Genomic DNA, 26,713 nt, shown 5'->3' with positions numbered 1-26,713 from the left:
TTTATTAAATTTTCTATAGAGAGAAGCAATTTTAGTCTTTTAGTTGTGTATATGTTTTGGTTTTTATAATGACACTCCACTGTTCAAGATCTTTGGCTTGCGCATCTAACCATTGACAGCCGTTTTGCGTTCTACACTAGGTTTGCTGACGCGCGTTCTCTATTCCAGAATGTGTTTATTCCAACTGTTATCGGTTCTGTAACAAATAATAGTTCTATTTGTCACAGAACCGCCCATTACATTCTGTTTGGTAATCCTTTTGGCTATGTTAATAACTTCGACTCTCTGTAGGATAATCTTGTTTTGAATCCGATCCTACATTTAATTACATATTATATTAGTGATCAATATATTCAAAGTTTCGCTAAAATAATCCAAATATAACAATCGTTTATTTTTAATATACTTTCAACATCGATATTAAGTCGATTTATTGATCGATCGCGATTTTCAAGTTGACACTTGACAGTAATAAAATCATTCTTTCATTGATTTTTGGGGATCTGTCAAATGAAAATATTATTATTTGTCGGTATAATTAAGTAGCATGGACTTTATACTAGTTTTATTTTAATAATGTGTTAAAATGTGGTTTTATGTAAATCTCAAATATCAATATTTATCATAATCGTTTCAAAATATATGTTTTCATATATAAACTTGTATATTTTCACATATGGTTATAATAGTGTTTCATTACTTACAATATAATAATTTGTATTAAAATTAGTCTTCAAGATGTCTTCAGACGACCAAAAAGGACAAATCTCCAAACAGTGTGAGGAAGCTGAAAAAATGGCACCCATACAGAGTCTTATAGAAAAAGAATTAGACTTAGAGGAATCTGTTTTGAACGAAGAATTATCAAATATTACTGGTGAAAAAGCAAGAAATGATAACAACATGGAGGATATCTTATTAAATGAAAAGAATGATTCTTCACTAGAACTAGTAGACAGTGATAATCAAGATGATGATTTGAAATTAAGATGGGACGATGATATTGAAGAAGAAGCAGCTCTCTTAGAAGACTTAGTGGAAAAAACAGATTTTGAACCTATATCTAAAACAGACTCAAAGTTCCAAGATGTTATAAAAACAATTGAACAAGAAGAAAAAATGTTGAAGACATTAGAAGTTGAGGAATCAAATAGGAATGTAAAAGATAAAAATGATTCAAAACCAACTCATGGCCTTAACAAACCTGATATGATGCTTGATATACCGATGCAAGAATTTATTGATTTTAGTGATGAAGAAGGAAATCTAATTAATAGTTTGGAAATGTCACCAGATGAAGTGTTAGAAAATGAGCATAATTCTAAAAATATAGATGAAGAAATATTGCTTGGTAGTGATGAAGAAATGAATGAACCCCCATTGTTTGATGGTGGTACATCTAAAAGTAATAATGATATAAATAAAACGTCAGAGAAAATAGAACCCGATGCTGAAACAGAAGTCAGGTTAGCCACAGATATCATTACAAAAGAATTAAATACAATGGAAAATGAAAATATAAGTGACCAACAAGAAAACATGTTACTTCAAGATGACCCTATAGAGAAAAGGCTAGGTTTAAGCTCACAAGCTGAAAATATTACAAATTTGGAAAATATGGATGCAAATGAAAGTGAAGATTGCATTTTATCTTCACCTGCAAATAAATCAGATGAAAATAGTGATAAAATGAATGAAAATGAAACTGATGAGGCAGAAAATATGGCAATGGACGTTGAAACTGAAACTGTTGAATGTACAAATGATCATAAATCAATAATTAATGATAACAACCATAACATCGATAATGATAATGATAATAATATTACGGATATTAAAATTTTAGAAGAAAATTCCAATGACATTGACTTAACTCCTAAAGATAATAATGTAAAAGAAAATAAAAATCAAGATGAATCATCAATTAAAAATGATTTGCAGATAAATCAAAAAACTGGAACGAAAGAATCTCAAAATGTTAATGAAATTATTGATCAACAACAAATAAAACATGAATCAGAAAAGTCTGAAGATTATAATATAAGCAATGAAAATTCAAAATTTGATATTATAAATGAATCTAAAAGGCTTAATGTAATTGTTGATCAAAAACCTTCTACATCTTATGCTGTAGAAACTAAAACAAATGAATCAATTAATGACAACAAGAATGTTAATGAATTAATGAAACAAAAAATTAATGAATCTGAAACATCAAAAGATTTTAATATGGACAATGATAATTTAATGTTTGATAATGATGTAAATGAATCGGATAGTCTTGGTCTGTTAGCAGAAACGTCTAGGATAATGGAGGAGGATGAGGAACCGGATTATGATGATGATGGAGATGAAGATGATGACTTTGACCATTATGAAGATGGTATGTCTAGTTTTTTTTCATGTTTTAAGTATTTTTGATAATTTCAAACTGTATGCCATATGTCATAGGCAAGGCAGAATGAATATTTTTTTAAGAATTGAATTTAAGACACTTCACACTCAATATGCAATGTTGTCCTTCCGAGATATTCTGTATGTCTCATTTATTCAAAGCCATGCATGTCCATGCATTGTCTTGTTACCAGAGGAGGAAATTAAGCTTAAGTGGGAACTGAACCTACAAATGTCGCGTTTACAGTCAGACACTGTGCTTCTGCACCATGACATTTGTCTAATATATTGATATAAAATTTTCCTTATGTTCCATTTTTGTGTGTCTGTTTGCCAAAAGCCTCTTCCAGTCTTCTTCATTCTGGCCTATCTATGGCCACTCTACTCCATGTTGTTTTTCTGCCACTTGTCTAATATCATCATCCCACCTTTCCTGTGGTCTATCTCTCTTCTTTTTTCCTATATATTGATATTAAATATTTTAATAAGTAGACCATAACAATTAGTAATTTCTATCAAATATCCCATATATGAAATTATAATATAAAATATCCCATTTCCTTGAGTGAGAATCAAACCCACACTTGTCACTCTTACAATCGGAAGCTTGTGCTTCTACCCCATCACTTAAACATAGCATTTTTCAGATAAATTGTTTCTTTAAATTTCAATTTTAATTATAAATATTCAATTCCAGAAAGTAGCCTGCAAATGACAGCTGAGAATTCTGAAGATTCTAACGCCCAGCAATCGGAAACAGACACAAAGATGGATACAAAACATAAAGAGTTTACGTTTACTATCAATGATGTTACAAGTAATGCATTCAATCAAATAGCTGGGAAAAATGAGGAGGTAAATTTAATAAATTAAATTATAATTAGAACTCGTGAACCTGTCACGTTGTATTCCGCATATAGGAAGGTAGGCAGAGGAAACTTAGTGTCAACACACTCCGTTTTCCACTTTCCGCCTAATTTTCAAGACATTGAGCGGTGAAATTCAACGCCGCGCTTAGTCTTGTTACCTAAGCGGTAAGGAAACGATAATACTTCATTCTCTGAATGGAAATGGAACCCACATGCACATAGTGTTTTAGGTGAAAAGAAATAGGCAGAAATTGAAGTGTCTTAACACTAAGTTCTCTTTGATGAGATCTGATTCTGCATTCGATGAGAATATAAAAAATAATTATTTTGTAAATAAATTGCTTAAACAAAATTAATATTGTTTTTTCTTAAATTTGTAGTCGGATGAAAATGAGAAAAAAAATGAAGATGTAACTCCTGAAGATTCTTGTGATGCAGTAAGTAATTAGCATATTTTGGGATTGCAGGATATAGTGTGTAGTGTATCCTGCAATGTCAAAAGGAGTAATATATAATTTTTGTTGTTACAGAATATTATACAAGATGATGTAACTGAGAATGATACAAAAGAAATAAAAAATAATACCATTTTAAAACAATTACTATTCCAAGATGATGGTATGTTGATGCTTATAAATTATTTTTATTATATACCATGGCTGTAGTTTTGCAGCACCACCATGTGTCACTCTAAATGGTTGTGGATTTGATTCCCACTCAGACAGATAAACAATTTTTATTTCTTAGTTCTGTTAAGTAGTTGTCTAGAAATTGGGCAGTGCATGGGAAATGGAGTGGCTTAACACTAGGTTCCCACTACCTACCCTGCTCTGCAAGAGAATGTAACTTTTATTTATTATTTTATATTATTGCACAGTCAAACGGAATTAGTTACTTGTTGTGACGACACATGATATAACATTTTATGGTAACTCTGACCACAGATGTAGTGATTTTTTTTTATATCAAAATGATGTTTGTTATGTAATAAAGCCTTCCTTGATAAATTGAATCTCACACAAAAATAATCTTTTGGAATCAATTAAACCAAACCATCTTTTCAGTTATAGCTATTTACAATAATAATGAGATGTAACTAATCATAGTAACGGGTTCAATGCCCACCACCACTCGATATGCAGGGTTTCCAAAAAGCGTTGTGTTGTGTAGGGAAGTGATATAACACTAGACTACTCTGTACTGTCTACCCTGCTATATGCGGGGTACACCGTGACGCTGCTTATTAAATAATATTTTTTACTTGCAAAAATAATATAATTATATATTTACTTTGTTTTAGAAGATTCCTTGCAAGAACAAGAAAAAGCATCTGATAAGGATTGCGTTAAACAAAATAATGAAATTGATGATACAATTGTTGATTTAGAAGAGACTTCTTCTGATGAGGAAAGAGGTATGTTATCTATATTTCATTTACATTATTCTTATTAAATTAAAATAATGATGGAAGAAAGTTTTGTAAAAGGACATTCGGTCAGGCCACCAAAAGTAGGTAGGTAGTACTGACTAAGTAATAAAATGTGTAACTACTCATTTATGATAGTATTTCAATTAAGTTTTATTAAAAGGCAAATATTTTTTTTCGAATTTTAAATGGCAGAAAAAAGAAACATTTTCTGAGTTGATAATGTTTAACATAATTTTTTTATTTTGTGTTTAACAAGCAACATTATTATTATTTAGCAAACATTTTCTTAATTTTATTTTTTTAATATTGACTTTTTAATAGGTACAATAGTTCTGTACAAAAATAAACTGAATGATGTTTTTTTAGGTTTGATTGCATTGATGTAAAATATATGTTTTTAAAGTATTGCGTATCTTCAATCGCAAAATAATAAAAGGTAAATTTATTATAGAGCAGGAGGAGAAAGTTATGTTGGCGAAATATGTTTTATTAAACTTTACGCTGTATTCCGTCTATCATTCTTTATCAGCATGTACAGGGTAGGCCTTCTGCTTAGCCTAGTGATAAAACACTCCGTTCCGAGATCGAACTTACCTACAACATGTCGAGATTACAGTCACACGTTTGTGCCCCTGCGCTACGACTGGCTCCTAGGGACTATACAATACTTCTTAACCATTATATTTATTTACTATAAAAAACAATTGAATTTATAGCGAAACCGTGAGAGTTAAACGAGCCAAAGTATGAAGGTTCGTAAGCGTCTACTGGCAAGATTTTTACCGCCGAGAAAAATATAAAACAGATTCTTTTTTTCTCGAGTTACATGTTTTATATATGCTGATAACAAGCGTTTGTGTAACTTATTATCATTCTTGTGTTGAAATTATTATTACTAAAGAATATAAAAAAATAAATATATATTTAAAATATGAACCTGCTCCTCTTGTATATAATCTACAATACTATAAGCAATACAATAAGCATATCTGTACGATAATTAATTTATATAACTTAAATGTTTTTCGTTCTTTATTTATGATCTTTTATTCCAGAAAAATCATCGGAAACCCTGCCAGTTGAAGATTTACCGCCCACAGACAAAATGGACGCCGAAATAAATGAAGGAAATGAACCTGAAGACAAAATCACTTCATCGAAAAAGACTGTGAGTTTAAGTTATTTATATTATCCTTAGTAGTGGGCAAAGAATTATTTAAAAACAAGTCACCTTTTTGCTTATTTAGTAATCTACTTGCGTGCTGTTTTTTTTTTAAATATTTATTTTATCTAGCAGGGTAGGCAGAGGGAACCCAGAAACCTAGTGTTAAGACACTCTGTTCTTATTAAGACACTTCCGTTCTCCGCCGAATTTTCGAGGCATTTGCTTTGTTTCCAGAGCGAAGAAATGAAAATATTAAATATTTTATTCCTCCCGGTGAGAATCGAACCTAGAATCGTCGCGTTTACAGTGGCACGCTTGTGCCCCTGAGCCACGACGGCTTCAATTTTTTAAATATTTTCGAAGCTAAGAAAACTATACATTATGTTGAATTTATACATTATTTTAAGGAGTTTTATTAGTTTTTTTTCTTTAACAGAAGACATTGGAGAAAAATGAAGAAGATAATAACACAACTGAAATTAAGGTATCTATACTAATATTCTAAATCACTGATTTGAATTGAAAAGAACATATTTTTATGTATCAAACTCTCAGTGTGTGAGATCGACTTCTGATGCACCGTTTTTTACACATGGTTTATATGTCTATCTTTTTTATTTCAGAAATCTCAATTAGGCTTAGAAGTATACAATTTAGATTCTGATGAAGATGAAATATCTGAACAAAAAGTTGAAAAACAAAATGAAGGTATGTTAAAATATTGTTAATTTAATTAAATTGAAAAAGAAGTTGTAGTTGCAGTAAATGACTTATTAAGAATTTCAATAGTTTGATTTGTTTAGTTAATTTAGTATCTCAATCAAATTTAGTGGTAGGGCCTATCTAAAGATATCTTCTTATAGTGGTATATGTGACAACATTGCACCAATTTTAATTATTATATGTGTACAGTTGTTATATTTGCAGATTTAGTTAGTTTTAAAAATAAAATCAGCTTCACGCTCTATCCCGCACACAGCAGGGTAAGTAGAGGAAACCTAGTGTTAAGACACTCCGTTCTCCACTTTGTGCCGAATTCTGGAGGTGTTGAGTGGCAGAACTCAACACCGCGCTTTGCCTCGACACCACCAGAGCGAGGACTGCGCCACGACGCCCTCTAATTTAATTAGTTTCAAAATTCTAAATTTGCATACAGTCGCACTTGCTTCGAATATAAAATACATATCTTATAATAATATAGTAATTTCCTATTTCTTTAACAGTTCCAGAAGAAGCCAACCAAAAAGAACAAATAACAAGAACTAGTGATGTACCAAAATGTATAAATAAATCGTGTCCCAAAACTAGTTACGATTTTTACATAGCGAACAGTCAAATTGTTAATTTTTATGATGGCGATAAAAAAAAACGTCTGTACATTTGTCAAGTTTGTTTAGATGTCGTGGATCTGCGAAATAAGGTATGATTATACTAAAATTAAATTACATTAGCTTTCCGCTATATTCCGTATATGACATAATATTTTCTTATATAGGAACTAATAAACGGTTTAAAGGACTTTACTCCACTACTAAAATTGAGTCCAAAAAAGTGTAGAGAAGAATTAGTAGAGATATCCGATTCCGATTCAGACGGTGAAATTGAAATGAATGATGAAAATGCACTTATTATAGGAGAGGATGGTGCCAAGTGAGTTATTTTTTAAGTGTTACTCCACACTTGCGAAAGAATAATACTTTTGTATTATAGAAAACATAAGAATTTGGCCTAGCAGGATTTGAATCAGCGCCTCTTGCTTCGTTCGGACCATACTAGGTCTAATTCTTCTAATTCTTAAACGCGCTCTTACAATTTGTTTAAGTAAGTTGTATTTTTAGTTAGGTTTTTTAGGTACACAGAGGGAACCTAGGAATCTTGTATTAAAACACTCCGGTCCCCACGCACCGCTGAATTTTCGAGACATTTCGTGTTGAGTGGCGGAACTCAACGCTATGAGGCAAAGCACCTTCATTACAAGGGCGAGGAAATTAAAATGTTAAATAATACACTTTTTTGAATCAATTATGCGTCGAACCCAAAACGTGCTTATAGTCACGTGTCACTACGGATTCGATATATTTTTGTAAAATAATTTTTAATAATCACTAGAATGGTCGAAGATAAATTAGCGGACATGTTCAATGAAACGTGGATCAAGTACAAAATGGATGATCGTTTGAAGGAATCAAAAGACACTTTACAAGAAGAGATGAGTAGAATAGAAAGTGAGTATTTTTAATATAATCGGTTTTTTTCACGATTTCCTTATAATCAAGTTTTATCTTTCTTTGTGTGACTATTATTATTTTTTAAACAAATTAATGAATATTGTTGATATTCCATTTGCCTATTAAAAAATATGTAAAAAATATAAAAAATAGATTGTTAAGTATATTGTGCTGATTTTTTAAAAAATTTTAATATAAATTTTATGCATTTGTAATTAACTAAAATTTTAAAATAATTTAAAATTATCTTACTTAATAAGATAATATTCGGTGCCGAGTTCTCTCAGCCTGCTATACGCGAGACACAGCGTGAAGACCGAAAAGAAAATATTTTTTTATATCTAGATTTTTATAGAATTAACTAATATTTTTAATTAATGTATGAAATAACTGAATATATCATAATTTTGTTTACAGAAGAAAGTAAAGAACTAAATGACCTATTGAATGAGTGTCAAGCTGTCACAGATAAACTAAGGAACGACTTGTACGCGGCATTCGAACCCAGTATCGTAGAATTACCAACCTTGACAATTTTCGATACGCCTACTTGCTCTGTATGTATTAATATTACAATCAGATAGGTAAATACGGCGTTGAATTCCGCCACCTAATACCCGATGTCTCTAGTATTTGAGTGGAAAGTGAAGGGTCTAGACACTTCTTCTTCTCTTGAAAGTGACTGGGGATTTCATTTCCTCATATATTAAATAATTTATTCCACCAAGTGGGAATCGAACCCACAACTGTCGTGCTTAGAGATGCGCTGTTGTATCCCTGTGCCACTATGGACATATTTTTAATAGTTAGAAAATATTTTTAACTAGATATTTAGAAAACTTTTGTAATTTTATATGTTTTAATGGTTTTATTTAATATATTTTTTCAGTATTCATGTACAGCAGCAAATCAAGTACGTATGTCATATACATTTTATATATTTTTATAGATTATAAATACACCTTTCTGTAGTGTCTGATTTTAATTATTACCGGTACTACTGTGGGTTCCATTTTCGGAGGGAATTTCTGTTAATTATCTACTGCCAACTTCGGGGCGGCCACGACTCGTAGACCGTATAGTCCGAAAACAGCTTTTTATTGCATAAGTATAGATGAGAAGCACTTGTTTCACAACACTAAAGTACAGTCGAGCGCAACGTTAAGTGTCGACTGTTAATCCTAATAAACTATTGGGCTTGTTTATTTTCTTTTTATTTTTTTAGTTTTATTTTTTTGAATTGGGCTCAAAATAACAATGCTGTATTATTAACAGAATGTAATGACTACAAAAGACTTGACAGTATCGAAATCTAAGCGCAGTCTATCGCCGAGTAAAGAAGTGCCGGCCAAACGACCCGCCATACCATTGGGATATGCGCCTTTGAAGGAAAAAGTTAGCTATATATTATTTTTCACCTTCACACCGTATTCCACACACGCACGCTGAAATCCGGGTCGGCAGACGGAACCTAGGAACTTGCGTTCCTCATTTTCCTCCAATTTTTTAAGGCGTGTTGATTGATAGAACTCAACGCCGCGCTTTACCTAGTTACCAGAGCGAGGAAAATGAAAGCATTACATATTTCATTTCCTCGAATGAAATCGAATCCACAACTGTCGCGTTTAAAGCAGCACCTTTATGACGCTGAGCCACGACGGCCTCTATATAACTTTAATGTGTTTAAAGTGTCATTCTATATCTAGTAAGTAAAATATTAAAAGTAGAATACTTTTTAAGAAAACATGTTACAACAAAGCAACAAATTTTTTACGAACCTTAGACGGTTTCCAAGAGGCAAGGGGTTCAAATGCCGTTAAAATATTTATACCTTTATTAAATCAGTACTTTTCTTACTTAAGTATGGTATTCTTTAAAAAAGTAAAAAAACATTAAGATTTTTATAATAAGGTCTTTTTAATATTGTATGAATACATTTAATTTATTTGTCTGTTTCTTTAGGAATCGAGCACACCTCAAACAACAACTGAGAAAATGGAAGATGATGTTAGTATACTCATTTATAGTTAAAAAATAAAACACTTAAAAAACCTAAATTGTTTGAAGTCCAATATGTTATTTGTATTATTTATTTATGTTGTAGTACAAAAAACAGCCCAAATGAAAGCATTTTCTCCTGCAAAAAATAACTATTCAACAATGTCTTATTTTTAAAGTTATTTTATGATACATTTTATGATTTTGGCATCTAAACCTTTAAAAGATTGAATTAAAAAAATGTATATTTTAGGCACCTCAATGTAATTTTTAAAAATCGATCTGTAGGTATTCTTGCGTTTGGGGGTAAAGCGAAAAACAGAGTTCTTTGAAAACTCCTCTGTTATTATCACGAAAAAATGTACACTTGTGAGACAGTTCCTTGTTTATTTTTTTTGTTGTACACGTGGGTTCGCCTTCTTAAACTTATTGTTATACATTATTATTACAGCTAAATTACACAAAGTTTTTACATTCATTATAGCCTATGTGTTCTGATATATAAGCTATATTACTGTTAAAGTTTCATCTTAATTCGTTCAGTAGTTTTTGTGTGAATGTAGAAAACAAAACCATCCACACACATTCACGTTAATAATGTTAGTAGGGTCATACATATTTTTAATTTCTAGTTCCAAGAAGTATCAGTAGTGAAGTTATCAGCGGAGTCCGCCCCAAAAGACCTCCCTCCACCCGGGGATATTTTACCCCCGCCCCTCAAGATCGGGATGACAGTGTACGCCATGAAGAAACCACTGTGCGCGTGGATGAAGGCCAAGATTGTGGAGATTACGCCTAAGGGAGGGCCCGTAAGTAATATTTACAAATAAATAATTTGAAATTAAGCCGAAGTTGCAAAGTCACGTTTAAAGTTTAATTTACAAACAAACAGATACATACATACATTGCTGCACCGCGACATTATCTTTTGAGTGGCGAAACTCAACACCGCATCGTCTCTTGTTACCAGAGAGAGAAAATGAAAACAATTCACTCCCTCCAGTGAAAATCGAACTCACACGCTACCGTCACGCTACAGCCTCTACATATTTTATTTTATATTTACATAATTATTTTCAGAACGCTTTCACAGTTTGCAGAGTTAAATTCGAACATAAATTAGCCAAACAGTTGTTTAAGACGGTGCCAGCAAGGTACTTAGCCTACAGCGAACCTCCGGACGTTAGATTGACAATAGGTAAGTAACTTTTACCTAAATGGGTAAGAAGATTTATTTAGTTCTTGTCAGCACCACTATAAATGAAACCACAGTTTTAACTTCCACCCCGGATAGTAAAAAAAGGGGCTTTTGTGTTGGGTCACTATATTTTTCTTTTTTTAGTTTATTTGGGTATATTGTGTAACAAAAAAGAATTTCAATAAACAACTATCTGATTAAGTCATAGTCATTCATTAATTATGACTTACTTTAGTCATCACATTTGGTAATGACATCACATGAATTTGACATACTAATTATGACATTGACATACTAATAATTATGATTTTGGTCATCATCAAACTGTGCTACAATTGTTTTATTTTTATTTTCTTTTTCATCCACCTCCCAATTTTCTTGTTGGAAGGCGAAACTCAAAGGTGCGCTTTGTCTTGTTATCGGAGAGATGAAATTAAATTATTCCCATGTCACAGTTGTAGATTCGATTCCCTCTCAGGAGTATTTCCCGCCTTTTGAGTTGGAATCGAACTCACAACCGTGTGTCAAATTTATTATTTAGATTTTTTTTTTTTTTCATTTATATTATGTCAACAGGTCGTCGGATCATAGCGATGTTTAAAGATAATAACAAAACAGAATCATATTATTCGGGCATCGTCGCTGAAATACCGAATCCGGTTAATTCTTACAGGTAATAAAATATACCTCATATTTAATGTACTTATTTTGCCTTACTTTTTTAAGAAAACATGTAAAAATGTTAAATTATCGGGATTTTAACCTCTTGGAAACAGTTCAATTTTTTATTTATCTAAAAAAAAAATCTTTTTTAAACGCAGTAACAAAAAATTAAATTGTTAAAAATAATTTCAATATTTCCATACTAGATACCTAGTTTTCTTCGACGACGGCTACGCCCAGTACGCGCCGCACGCGCACATACGTCTAGTGTGCGAGTGCGCCAACCTCGTGTGGGACGAAGTTCAAACCTATTCGCGGGAGTTTGTGAGGAAATACTTGCTGGCGTACCCCGAGAGGCCGATGGTTAGATTGCACGCGGGACAGAACTTGAAGACTGAGTGGCAGGGTATGGAGTTCGAATTCTTTTTTTTTTAGTTATACGTTTTAAAAAGCGTTCTTCCTTATATAATTTAACAGTTGTGTGTCGGAGCTTAACGTCTGCCCACTATAGTGGGAAAATCGAACTCACAGCCATTGAGTTTATAGCCAGACGCTGTTTCAGTGCGAAACTCTGGTTATTACATATTATGTCTTTTAATATTATAAAGCTGAAGAGTTTGTTTGATTGAATGTGCTTATCTCAAGAACTACTGGTTCGATAAAAATCTCTTTGTGTCAGATAATCTAACCATCGGGAAAGGCCTTTTCTTCCTATCGTATCTGTCTTAGTTACCTCCCCTACATAGATTGTGTCATGTGTCATACACAGCGGAATAGTTTCTTTTTGCTTTACAGAAGGCATTGCGTGTTGAGAGGCGAAACTCAACGCCGCGCTTTGCCTCGTTATGGGAGCAAGGAAATGAAAATATTAAATATTTAATTTTCTCATGTAGGAATCGAACTCACAATCCCGTTTACAGTCGCACGCTAGTGTCGCTGCGCCACAATTGGCCTCAATAGTCATTTCTATATTTTAATAATAAGAAATCTATTAATAATCAGGTAAATGGTGGCCATCAAAGGTATCGCGTGTGGACGCCTCGCTAGTGGAAGTACTGTTCATCGGTATCAACAAGAGGGAGTGGATATACCGTGGCTCAACGCGCCTCGCACCGTTGTATCTGGAGTTCAAAGCCGCGGAACGTCACCGGTCTAGGGCCATGCCTAGGACTCAGTTGCAGTCAAGGGTGAGTTGTGGCTTTTGTTTTTTTTTTTGTTTTTGTTTGTAGGGTTTTGTGTTTGATATTCATGAGATGAAATTTTTTTTTCATTTTCTCTCTTTTGGAATAAAACTAAGTGTGGTGTTGAGTTCTGCCACTTAACGAAATGTCTCGAAAGTTGGGAATGGTTGGGGTCCCTCTGCCTACCCTGCTATATGCGGGATACAGCGTGGAGCTAATCTAATTTAAAATTATTGTAGCTCAAGTGAGATTTCCCATTCAATTCACAAAATCATCACGTACAGTCAAATTGGCATTAACTGTGTTGTCATTTATGTTTATTTTTTATTTATTGGTAACCGACAAAAAAAAGGCTGTGAGTTCGTACATATTACATATATAAGTGTATGTTTGTACGTAATATTGTTAGAATTGGATAATATTTGAGTATTACAATCTATTTAGGCTTACAAACGCTTAACACACGTGTAAAATGTTATAGGTTTAGGATGCCTTTTGGATAGAATGCTTGTGTGTTGGTTCACAAATTACTCAGAAACTAACGTTATTCGAGAACGATCTAAGTTTCATCAAAATCAGTTCAGTACTTTGGGGAGGACACGAACAATATAAGAACATAAGTTATTGACGGACATTTCAAGTCGATTTCTTTAAAACGACTTTTTATTTATGTTTACGTTTCTTTTTTCAGAGAAATATGCCTTATGTAGAATATACGAGATCAGAAGAACAAAGTAAAACAGACACACAACAACCAAAAACGACTCAACAACAAAATGAGGTGAGAAATAGATAGTGATAATATTGGTTTCTTTTTTATATACTAGTCTAAAAACAATATCAAAAATTTTAAGTTATATATAAGATATACATTTCATTTCATTTCTCATTTTTTTGTAATTTAGCCTTCTTCGATAAATATCTTCCAAACTATCTATCCAAAACAAAACAAAAAATCAATTCAAACCAATAGTTCCTGGGACTAGCGCGTTCAACCAAATAAACTCTTCAGCTTAATAATCATTTTATTATTAACTCAGGAGCTTCGTCGTCAAAGAGCTGTTGCAAAAAAATCTACGAGTACTACAGTACCGCCGCCGCAACAAAATGTTGCTAATTTAGACAATGTCTGTAGTAGAGTTGTGGTAAGTATCATATACAGTTTTTTTTTATTTAAAAAAAATCCTATATAGTAAGAAAAGTAAAGCCGTTGTAGCGCAGTCTGGCTATAAAGGCAATGGTTATAGAATCGATCACCATTTGAAATAATGTTCGTATTTAATTTTCATTTCCTCTGGTAGATAAAGACGGCGTTAAATGCTGCCATTTAACTCTCGAAAGTTGCGTGGAGAACGAAGTGTCTTAAAACTAGATTCCTCTGTCTACCTTCTTCTTCTTCTTCTAATGAATGAAGCTTCAAAAAAATGAGGCAATCACTCCGTTCTTCACATTTGAAATTTGGTTAATTATTATTATTTTTGTTATTTTCTAGTATTATACACCAAAAAGTGCTGTGAAACCTCTCAAAATGGTGCCACACACTTGTACCCCGAGGTGTAAGAGGAAAGATGTGTTAGCGCTGAAAGATCTAAGGACTTACAATCCTTTGGCGAAACCGTTATTAAGTGGATGGGAGAGGTAAGGAGGTAGTAGTGGGTTCATATTTTGGTAATCTGGCTTATGATTTTTTTTGTCAATGCATATAACTTAAAGCAATATAAAACTGTTATTAAAGTAATTCATATTCCTCTTCAAAAAATTGTCATTTGGTCCCACGATGTTAATATTAATACTTTAGATTAAATTATTGTAGTTTTAGTATCATCGGTAACATATAAAACAAAAAAAATGTAAAATGATTCTAATGATGATAAGGCCGTCGTGGCACAGGGGCAAAAGTGTTGTGGGTGTGGTATGTCTTAATATTGGGTTCCTATGTTCCGTCTGCCCCGCTATTTGCAGGATACAGCGTGAAGCTAAAAAAAAGATTAATTTACAAGACAAATTACAAATTTCTATTGCTCATGAAATGGATAGAAAAGAATTAAATTAAAATAACCTTTTTAAGTACATATTTAGATTTTTTTTTAATATTTTCAACAGACAAATAGTAAGATGGAAGTGCAACAAAGAAGTGATGTACAAAGCACCCTGCGGCAGACGGTTGAGGAACATGAAGGAACTCCATAAGTATTTGAGAGATATACAATCGGACATGGCGGTGGACTTATTTGATTTTTCCCCAGTCACGCATTGTTTAGCCGAATTTGTATTGAATAACTGTTTTGTAGGAAAAAAGGTGAATATCTATTTAAATTTTGGTTGGAAAACGGTAATAATGGTTTGGCCATGTGATATGATAGCAAAAAAGATTTATGATGAAAAAGTGAGCGTTAAGAGAGTTAGGGGGAGACCTCGGTTGACCTTCGGAACCGGTATCAAAGATACTGGAGGTATTGCGTGTGTAGTACGATTATACTTAAGACGGCAACGAATTTAATAACGTTATTAAATTGAACCCACAACGATCTCGTGTATGTTCAAATACAAATACTGGAGAAAATATGGAATTGGACATGGCGGCGAATTTAAGTGACTTCACTCCCGCACGCATTGATTGGACGAATTTATTTTAACTGCTTTGTTGGGAAAATGTGAGTATATATTTTTTTACTCAACAAAGGCAGAGTAAAAGTTAATAATTCTTAGAATAGATAGAGAGTGAAGAAACATTTTGTGTTAAGTGTCGGAACCCAATCGTTAATCGATTTTTTTATTTATTCGACTTTATTTTTGGTTATTTGATTTTGATTCAAGTATAAGAGCAATTTATGTACAAATAATTTGAAGTTGAGTTTGAGTTTGAGTGTTGGAATCTAATAATGCTATTTGTCTTAAAAAAAATCATATTATAATTTTTTCCTTAAAAATTAATTGATCCCGTAACTGTCACATGTACAGTCAAATTATGTATAGCTTTTTGGAAAAAAATACAATAAAATAATTGTATAAATGTTTCATTACAAACCAGTGCAGTTTTACCATGCTTATCCTGCAGGGTCTACCCTTTGCTTGGTCATTTAGACATTGGTTTAGGGTTAGTATGATTAAAAAGTATATAGAACATTGGTAGAACATTGGTAGAACATTAGCAATGTTACGTTTCGCCACATAATAGACAAAATCTATGGGCGACGTGGAGAACTAACGACGTGTAGTAACTTGTTTGTTACCTAAAATAATGCCAAAAATTATTAATATTAATGTTTTATTCATAGATCAATGAGTTTGTATAAAACTTTTACACATTTTTGAATATACACTGAAAATGGATGTTTTTATTATAAAGTAAAGAAATGAATTAAATAATTTCTTTTTTTCCTCATGTCTGACAGATATACGAGGTATATTTTATTAAATAAATTGTTCAACTAAACTGCTGAATTTTAAACATTTTACAATTATTATTGAAGTCAAAATTATGCTTAATTTTTTAAACAAGTATTATAAAAAGTATAAATACATACAAAAAAAAACGTTAAAATAGTTATCTTATTTCCTATCAACAATCTATTAGAACTAATTAAAAACTCAATCTTATGTGACATTTCTAATAAGTTTTTTAAAATATATTTTATTAATTCGATAAATAACAGTATTCGTTCGTGTACCCTGAACGAAATTTAAAATTCTCTATACAGAATAAAATATATGTATGTAAAATTAATAAAATGTATAAAATATTTATTTATAATTAAATCCTTTTCTAGGATTTATCACACGGCAAAGAAAACGTACCAGTGCCCTGTGTGAACTACTATGATAATTCATTACCTGAATTCTGCTCATATAATACAGAGAGGACGCCCACTGCGGGGGTTCCCCTCAACTTGGATCCCGAGTTCTTGTGTGGATGCGATTGTGAAGATGACTGTGAGGTTAGTACATCTATCTCTCTCTCTTACACATATTGACACACATACTACACATAAATCTCAAATCTTTCAAATCAAAAAATCTTTTTCAAATTAAAAATCTCTCTCTTACAAATACTACACACAGAGCGTGACTGTGAAATTAGTATATCTCTCTTACACATGTAAACATATGTACGTTGTGTCTGGTCTCTCCCTCAAAGCATAATAGTAAAAGATATACACACTGTATTTTTATCTTTTAATCTATATTTAACCCTTTTTTTCAATTCGTCATCCATTTACACAATACAGAGTAGTTTAGTTAGTTAGTTTTGCTCTATATGGACCTCCCAGTTCTTGTTTGTAAATAGGATAAATAAAAAAAAATCTTGTATGTTAAGTGTTTAACACTAGGTTCTTTCTGCCTACCATGCTAAATGCGGGATACAGCGTGAAGCTGTAAATATTATTTTTTATATGTTTTAGGATAAAACAAAATGCGCCTGCTGGAAGATGACACTAGAAGGGGCAAAAACAATAGGCTTAGAGGGAAACAATGTTGGTTATTCGTACAAGAGGCTGCCGGAACCATTGCCGTCGGGGATTTATGAATGTAACTCTAGGTGAGGTTCTGCGCTTATATTATAAAACTGAAGATTATTTTTGGGTAATCGGTAATCTCAAGAACTACTGAAAGTTTTGTGTTCCATAGTATATTTATCGAGAAAGGCTATGTATAGGGTATATTACAAAATGTGGACCGTTCTGATGTAACCCGCTTAGAATGGGTCTATATGTCATTACCATTAATCTACCGTGGGAAAGTAAAAACTGGTTGTTATTATATTTTACAGGTGTAAATGTAAACATACATGTCTCAACCGCGTCGCGCAACATCCTTTGCAACTCAAATTACAAGTAAGTTTTCTTTTTTATTAATATTTAATACTCTTTTTATTGTTATTTGTACGTATTTGTTTTACGAGGAATCTTTTAAATATACCTACTTATACTACTATATATTATATTTATAGAATATATAAGTTACTTACATGGTATTTTCCAGGTATTTAAAACAGCAAACCGTGGATGGGGTATTCGAGCGTTAAACGATATACCCAAAGGTGCTTTCCTTTGTGTTTACGCAGGAAATTTACTTACAGATGCTACGGCAAATTTGGTATGATATTATATATATATTATTATTTATTTATTAAGTATTTTTATTTAATTACTTACATTTTAATGTGCACAATTCAATATTATCATTAGGAAAAACAAAAGAGAAAAAATAATAATTGATGAGCAAAAGCCTATCTTATCTTAATTATTAATTAGTGATTTCTACCAGACAACCTTTAGGCTAGAAAATTTATGTGATAATATAGAGTGGATTTTAGTTAGCTATTTAATTTTCTATTTTAGTCTAGTTTTTGTCGCTTTGGTATCAAGGCAAAACGCGGTGTTGAATAATGAGTTCCGTCACTCACTTTCTATCTGAAATAATATTTTACAATTTCTTTTTGTTTTTAGCATAACATTTTTAGAGGTCACCGTGGTGATTTTCGACATAGAGTGTGGCGTCAATCGCGACGGTTGTGAGTTCGATTTCCACTCGAATCAACGAACAAGCATCCATACTCAAAACCAATTACATTTGTAATATTATTTTTAATGAAAATTTAAGTATTACTGTAATTGTTTTTTCTTATTTTTTTTATTCCAGGACGGTCTTAACGAAGGTGACGAATATCTAGCGGAATTAGATTACATAGAAGTAGTGGAGCAAATGAAGGAAGGATACGAGGAAGATATACCAGAGAAAATAAAGAAACTTGATAAAGTGAGTGTTTCAATGATGAATCAACAAATGTGTATAGAAATTTGTTTGTAACACCATTACAAACAAATTACTATATTTAAATAATTTATTTTATATAATTTTTTGATACAATCAGGTCTTCATGTTACCGTGGGGTAGTGCCTGACTGGTATCGCGTTGTTTGTGTGTTCGAAGCACACGATGATTATATATATTTTTTTTTAGAATGATATTTTTCTACTTATCTGCTCTACACACAGCTACAGCTTAGTCGAGAGAGAAAAGTTTTTCTTTCTCAAATAATAATAACATTAAAAAATATTAAAAGTAATATTTATTTATCTACTTTATTACTAAGGAATCACCTAAAGAAGCATCGGAAGAGTCGGAACAGGAAGCCTCTTCGGAAGATGAATCGAATGCAAGTAAATATGAGGAACCAGATGATGACTTCCAACCAGGAAATATAACTAACTCGGTATCTGAGTTTAAGTAAGTGTTGGTAGACTTGGGAGACACGGCAAACTCATAACACGAGGGGTGTTATGAGTTTGACGTGTATGTTGTTTTCTTTGAATTTGAAATAAGACAAATAATCTTCAAAGCAAATCATTAAAGTAATTATTACATAAATTTTTAATGTGTGTTTAATGTATTCTACACAAAAATTAATACAGATGGAAAATATTATAATGGTAGGAAAAATAAATTGTTAAAATTCCCCATTCTTTCTTATTAATAAAACACACTTAAAATTTTATTGTATACTATTATATTATTATTTTATATATATTTTTTCTCGAAATATAATTTCGGTTAATATGAACCCCACGAGCTTCAAGCCAAGTGTGGTCCATTTCCTGGAATTGGTTGGGAAGTAATGTCTTCCTGTAAAAACTTCCTGACAATGCGACAAGTATTAAGGATTGCGGCTTTTTGCATAGTTATGTATATGTTTATAGGTAATTTTATCTGCTCTAAATAATGTAAAAGACTTTTTGGTATAACTCCTGTGCTGGAAAGCACCAATGGTACAATATATACTTTGTTCATTTTCCATATTCTTGTAACTTCTTCTTTTAATTCTGTGTATTTATTAATTTTTTCTGTTATAGATTTTTGCAGATTATGGGTATTCGGAATTGTGATATCTATCAAGTATGTTTGTTTATTTATTTTGTCTATAAATGTTATATCAGGTCTATTGTAGTGTATTGTTTTGTCAGTTAGAATTGCTCTATCATAGTACATCTTGCAATTGGGGCTCTCCAACACAGGTTTTGGTACGTATTGATAGTATGGGTGGGGCTTATCTTGTATTAACTTATTTATTATTGCCAACTTTTGATGCACAATTTGTACAACTTGATTGTGTCTATGAGTATAATCTGTCTGTGCTAAGGAAGAACAAGCGCTAGTTATATGCTGAATAGTTTCCGGTTGTCTATGACATTTTCTACATTTATCATTTTGTATATTACGATCCCTGACAATGAATTTTCTATAATTTTTTGTTGCTATGATTTGATCTTGGATGGCGATCATAAAACCTTCGGTTTCTGGGAACAAAGAACCTAATTTTAGCCATTTGTTCGAAGCCTCCGAGTCAATATGCACCTGTTCCAAGTCATGAAGGTGTCGACCATGTAGTTCTTTTTTACGCCAATTATTAAATTGTTGTTCTACATGGTCTTGAAGTGGTTTGAATGAAATTGATCTATTTTTTAAATTAAGTGGAGTGAAATTATCATCTAAATCTATTATTACAGAATGTAAAGTGCTTTCTGATTTTGTGTAAAAGAAATCTCTAAGGTTCTTGACCTGTCCTTCCCATAACACTTCCAGATTTATTAGTCCTCTACCGCCTTTTATTCTTTTAATATTGGTTCTCTCTATTGCTGATTTTGGATGTAAATAATTATATTTAGTTAAAGTTGTTCTTGTTTTTATCTGAAGCCGTTTGATGTCAGTTTGAGTCCATTTTATTATTCCAAAAGTGTATGTTAAAACTGGGATAGCGTAAGTGTTTATTGCCTTAAAAATATTTTTTGAATGAAGTTGCCTTTTACATATTGCATTTAATCGTTTACTGAATTCCATATTTAACTGTTTTTTTATTTTAATATGATTTATACTATTAGATTGATGTACTCCTAAGTATTTATAAGTATCACCTGACTCCATTAAATTAAATGAAATATTTTCTTCGTTATTAACTTTACTGTCGATTTTGCCTCTATTAATATGAATTATTTTACATTTATCTACCCCAAAAGACATATTTATATCCTGACTAAATTGAGTAGTAATTTTGAGGAGAGTTTGAAGACCTTTCTTAGTCTTTGCAAAAATTTTAATATCATCCATATACATCAAATGTGTGATAGCAGTATCATTATTTAATTTATATCCGCATGATGACATAGCGTTCAGAAGATGAGATAGGGGATTTAAGGCGAGGCAAAACCATAACGGGCTAAGAGAATCTCCCTGAAAGATACCATTTTCAATATAAATTTCGTCAGTCATAATTTTGTTATTTCCGACTGATAAATGCAGCGTAGTTCTCCATTCCGCCATGGCATTTTGTAAAAAAATTACAATAGATGGATTTATCTTATATATTTTAAGTATTTTAAGTAACCAAGAATGCGGGACACTATCAAATGCCTTTTTATAATCTATATATGATATGTGAAGATTTTTTTTATTTGTATTAGCATGTTTTAAAACTATTGAATCTATTATTAACTGTTCTTTACATCCTTTATGGTTTTGCCTACATCCTTTTTGTTCCTCTGCAAGTATACTATTTTTCATTAAATGTTTATTAATTTTTTGTGTTATGCAAGCTGTAATAAGTTTATAAATAGTTGGTAAGCACGTGATAGGTCGATATTGGGAAGGGTTTATTGTATCACTATTTTTAGGAAGCATATAAGTAATTCCTTTTGTAACAAATTTTGGTAGCACTTGCTTATTATTGACAATATCCGTAACTATATTAGCTAATATATCATGAAGAACGTAGAACTTTTTGTACCAAAAGTTGTGAATACCGTCTATTCCTGCTGCTTTCCAGTTTTTAACATGCCTGACTACTTTTTCAATATCTTCTCTGGTAAACTGTACAAATTCCATATCGCTTACATCTTTCCATCTATTTTCCACATCACTCAACCATTCGGCCTCCTCGTTATGGCTTTCCTTCTTCTTCCATAAATCTGTCCAGTAGTTTGTGAGTGCTTCTTTTTCAGGTATTTCACTATTAACCGCATCTTGTTTTTCGTTTAAGTTCCTATAAAATACTTTCTCATTATTATGAAATAAAACATTATCTATTTTTCTCCGTAGTGCTTTATTGTACCTTGCTAATCGCTGAGATTTTAAACTTAATTTTTGCTTAAGCGTATCAAGGAATTCTTCAGGTCTACTGTTTTTGCTTTCGTGTATAGAATGAACTGACAATCTTTTAAAAATATCTTGGACTTTTTTAACTAATTTTGAAGATCTATTACCATTTATATACTGTGTCACTCTTCCTAATTCGGCTCTTAATTTTTTTATATCTAATTCAAGTCTAATTTGCCATGCAGGTTTTTGAGGTTTACGGTTTGTAGTTGGTAAATTTGATTGCAAGTGACGAATATTATATCCAGAATGTTCGGCTATTACTAATGCACTACAGTAAATTAAAGTATGAATATGGTTTAAATCAGAATCTATGAAGTAAAATTGTTTAAGAATTTGTTTATTAAATATATCTAAGTACTCATATAGCCTCTTATTTTCTTTTAGTTTAGGCAATTTAGGACGGGCTGTGGAATCTATTCCTGTATATTGAATAAGAGCAGTTTCCAAATCATTAGTTAATTTATTGATATTTAGTTGCATCTTATAAGGACTTTGTTCCGGATTTTGTTCATGTTCTAATTGAAGTGTTGTTAATGATGTATTTGTTTGAGTTGAGGCGTGAGAGGATGGTATGGCGGAAAATTGAGTGTGTAATGACACTTGTGTGGGACAAACAAGAGATGAAGGTTCAAGTGACTCTTGTGATAGTGACGTATGTGTTTTAACCAATTGTTGAGATGAGTCGCTATTTTCTTCTTTACTAAGAAGGTCCGCTATTTCTTTCTTTAATGTCTTTATAATTTCGTCGGGTAAAAGTTTGTTTCTAACAATTACACGTCTTTGATCCGCAATCCTTTGGGAAGAAACATTTATATTTGGGTATTTTAAAATAAAATTGTCGTGAAGTTTTTTACAGTACATGGTGTTGTCAGTCTCTAAACGGGTAATGTAAAAATATGTGCGCATGATAAATAGGTTCATTTCCTCTGTCCATTGCATACGCACTCTGGGTTTGCCAGCTTTGGTGGTCGCAGGTTGGTTGACTAATGCCTCCTGCGAAACATCCTCAGCCGGAGTAAGGGATCTGCTGCTACTGCTGTCTGTCAAGTCTGTCGGTATATATGTTGGGTCGGCTGTAACATTCTTATCGGTGAGAACCCGCCTGCTCAATTCCCTACCGCCGATGGATCGCATGCTGAGGCACCCAGCATCGGCTCCAGGTGCGCCCCGGCGCTCACCCCCGGGAAGCGGCCCTATACGTTTATTTTTATTTCGTGTCTCCATATTGATGGGTCACCTTAACCTTGTTAGCCGTGTAAGTTTTTACTTGTACACGTTACCGCCCCCCACGTTAGCAAGATGTTCAGCTAGGACGTAAGGTAGGATTTTGGGGGGCTTATTATTTTTATTATTATTATTACGTGCGTCTTACCTCAGTCAGTGAGGACAAGTCCTTTTATATATATAGATTATTGTAGTAAATTTCACTCGTTTGGTGCATTTTTGTTTTTGGTGCAGTTTGGTTGATCATATTTAAACATGTGAACGTATGTGAAAAATGCAGTCGAATTGATAACCTCATTTTCTTACAGAAGTCGGTTAAAAACGGTTTATAACTCCTTTCCTACTCATAAATGTCCCGTCCCTGCCGTTATAAATGTAAAAATTTTGTGAGAAACTATGTTTGTTCCAATTCCACTCAAAAACGACTGAACGGATTTAGATGAAATTTACAGTAATATGGCTTTTATATCAGAATAACACATAGGCTACTATTTGTATAATAATTTATATTTTTATTTATATTTTTTTCTATAATGCAGCGGTGGTGTAAGCGAGGCATAAGAGCGTTTATGGTATTGCATAAAGTGCAAATACATAGTTTTTGCATCAAACGAACGATTAAGTTCTATTTTTCTAATTTTTTACAGTAAACGTTTACGTAGAAGAAATTCGAAGAAGGAAAAAGAAAATTTAGATGATAAAGACAGTGAAAAGAAAGAAAAAGAACCAGAAAAGAAAGAAAAATTAAAAGAAGAAAATCAAGATGAAGATTGTATCACTATTAGTGATGATGAAGAAGGTATGGTTGTAATAATTGTAGTGGCAAAATAAAGGTGTCTTTTTTCTGACCAACTTACTTTTTCGATATACATAACTTGTTGTTAACGCGGCGATATATTACGATAATTTTTCTGCGATTTTATATTGTTTATTTATATCGTGTATATGATAGATTACATTATATAAATACATTTATTCTAATATTATAAAACTGAAAAAAATGTTTGGTCGAAGGCACTAATCTCAGGAACTACTGATTCGAATTGAAAAAATATTTTTGTGTTGTTTATTTCATTTATCGAGGAAGGTTGTAAATATCAATAAGCTCAAGATATTTAATAAATAATTTTCTGTTTTTTTTTACAGTTCGAGAGCCATCTTGTTTCACGGCTGCAGCTGGTATGGGGGCAAATGAATTTATATCTAAATATAGGTAACTATTTATGTGTTATAGTAAATTAATTGAACTATGTTGTAAACAAACGATTTTCTTAGTCCGTTTGAATGAGATATGGCTGTAAAAGAAGTAAAGCCCATGACAGCTAGACCACTGTTTTTTTATAAATCTTCTCTCAAAATTTCTCTTCTTTCTTTTCTTTTCTTTCTCTTTTCATTCACCCAATACCAGTTAGCACTATCGGGGAAAATAACATTTGGATGGTAGTTGCTTTGCCAGTTATAGGTAAATAAAGTGCATTAATTAATACCTAACTTTCGCGAAATTATAACAGGAATAACTTTTTTTTCTTTGGAATAATATAAGAAATAACGTTTTGCATTGCCAGACACTTGACACCTGCAGACACCTCCAAACCCTTATAAATTACAAGCGCGTCTGCGTTTTCTCTCTCAATTTTTTATATTTATATGTTTTTTTAGGTCCGTCCGCTCCCTTTTCGGCGAGGACGAAGCTTGTTACATCATGGACGCGAAGGTTCAAGGAAATATAGGCAGATATTTAAATGTAAGTTGTATTATTTATTTGTTTTTTTTTAGCTTCACGCTGTATCCTGCATATATCATTGTAGGGAGAAGGAACCTAGTTTTAAGTCACTCCGTTCCCGATTTCGCCTAATTCTGGAAGCATTGAGTTCTGAAAGTGGGAGACACACTGCCGCCTTTATGCCAGAGTGAAGAAATGAAAATATTGGATATCTAACTTCCTCAAATGGAAATCGAACCCACAACCTGTCGCGTCTACACTCTCACGCTTGTGCCCCTGCGCCACGACTAGCCTCAAAAAATGAAGAAATGAAAATATTAATTTATTTTTATTCATTCACAGCATTCATGTTCCCCAAATGTGTTCGTGCAAAACGTATTCGTGGACACCCACGACCCTCGTTTCCCCTGGGTCGCATTCTTCGCGCTCTCATCCATAAAGTCCGGCACGGAGCTGACCTGGAACTACAACTACGACGTGGGTTCGGTTCCCGACAAGGTACTCTACTGTTACTGCGGAGCGCCCAATTGTAGGGGACGACTGTTGTGAGCTAGGTTAGTGGGTTTTTTGTTTTTTTTTTTTAGTTTTTAGGCGTTTAGTAAGCTTGGCAAGGAGTACCTAAAGATTATTTTAAAGTTATTATTGTAAGATCTATATAATTAAAAAATTAAAATTTTACTATTGATGAATTATATATACTAAGAAAATTTATATACTAAGAAAAGTGATTTTGCAAGAATTGTGTTATCTATGGTGTATGTATGTTTTATATATTTTTAAGTATTAAAGCACATTTCTAAGGAATTCTTATAATTATTTTTTAATACTATTAGTCACCATACAAAATATTTTTCATTGGACTTTTTTTTTTAAACTTTGAGAGTTTAGTTTTTAGTAATAAATTAAATTCATTTGGAAAACTTGGTAGTAGCAATATATTTTTTAGGTTTCTTTCATAATAAGAAGATTTTAAATGATATTAGTGAGAAACATTAAAATTTATTGTTAACCTTAGTCAATACGAGATAACATTTAGTAAATACAGTGTCATATAGTTTCTTTTTATTTTCAGATATCATATGTAATAATAATATGAGTGAAGAAAATGCTGTTTGTATTGTAAATAATGTATGTTGCAATGCTTTGTAATGTTTTAAGTGGTAATTAAATAAATAATCAGTCATTAATTAGTGTTTTTTTTTTTCACAACGTTTTTTCAATTAATGTATTATTTTTTAATGAATAAAAAGATTCAGACAAAAAAAACATAATTAACTAAATGTAACATTATTCAACTCAATGGTTTTTTTACCAAGTGGTAAATTATTGGCGATAAATAATTTTCATAGTTAAAAGTTAATTAATTTAAATTTAATTATATTTTAAGTTAAATTAAAAAGAATGTACCAGTCCCGGCGCAGGGGCTTGTGGCTGTAAAGGAGACACCTCTGCCCAACACGGAATGTCTCCATAATCCAGAGGAGAGTG

The 26,713-nt window shown here is 32.0% G+C and overlaps 1 protein-coding gene across 2 annotated transcripts; it reads left to right on the top strand.

The window, feature by feature from the left end:
• Positions 1-525: 525 nt before the first annotated feature.
• On the top strand, positions 526-26,412 carry egg (SET domain bifurcated histone lysine methyltransferase eggless). Of its 2 annotated transcripts, none has more exons than XM_085205400.1 (35): positions 526-2,383; positions 3,092-3,249; positions 3,644-3,700; positions 3,794-3,881; positions 4,564-4,677; positions 5,748-5,860; positions 6,294-6,341; positions 6,481-6,565; positions 7,081-7,277; positions 7,353-7,507; positions 7,967-8,082; positions 8,503-8,642; positions 8,975-8,998; positions 9,361-9,480; positions 10,048-10,092; positions 10,716-10,892; positions 11,164-11,281; positions 11,858-11,954; positions 12,151-12,350; positions 12,947-13,131; positions 13,817-13,906; positions 14,166-14,270; positions 14,618-14,763; positions 15,229-15,424; positions 16,896-17,063; positions 17,529-17,665; positions 17,897-17,960; positions 18,109-18,222; positions 18,769-18,885; positions 19,223-19,356; positions 24,150-24,301; positions 24,649-24,715; positions 25,162-25,246; positions 25,568-25,779; positions 26,298-26,412. In XM_085205400.1, exons 1-34 carry the CDS (start codon positions 739-741, stop codon positions 25,772-25,774), a joined length of 5,664 nt encoding a protein of 1,887 aa, XP_085061526.1. In that variant the 5' UTR covers positions 526-738; the 3' UTR covers positions 25,775-25,779; positions 26,298-26,412. The 2 variants fall into 2 exon arrangements, with proteins under 2 accessions (XP_085061526.1, XP_085061527.1); XM_085205401.1 differs by having other exon boundaries at positions 611-2,383; positions 4,567-4,677.
• The last annotated feature ends 301 nt before the right edge of the window (positions 26,413-26,713 follow it).

This window comes from Heliconius melpomene, chromosome 20 (genome assembly GCF_056956725.1).
Source record: "Heliconius melpomene rosina isolate 202511_hmr_F chromosome 20, ASM5695672v1, whole genome shotgun sequence".
In the NCBI taxonomy this organism is placed as follows: domain Eukaryota; kingdom Metazoa; phylum Arthropoda; class Insecta; order Lepidoptera; family Nymphalidae; genus Heliconius; species Heliconius melpomene.
The sequence above is the reverse complement of the archived record's forward strand: the minus strand, read 5'-3'. Positions and strand labels throughout refer to the sequence as shown.

What these genes read in the sequence shown, in the direction of transcription:
- egg (XM_085205400.1), top strand. Translation starts at nt 739, where the DNA reads ATGTCTTCAGACGACCAAAAAGGACAAATCTCCAAACAGTGTGAGGAA. An exon ending in CTTTGACCATTATGAAGATG is followed by an intron (nt 2,384 to 3,091) that starts GTATGTCTAGTT and finishes ATTCAATTCCAG; the next exon opens with AAAGTAGCCTGCAAATGACA. An exon ending in TCGTGGATCTGCGAAATAAG is followed by an intron (nt 7,278 to 7,352) that starts GTATGATTATAC and finishes TTTCTTATATAG; the next exon opens with GAACTAATAAACGGTTTAAA.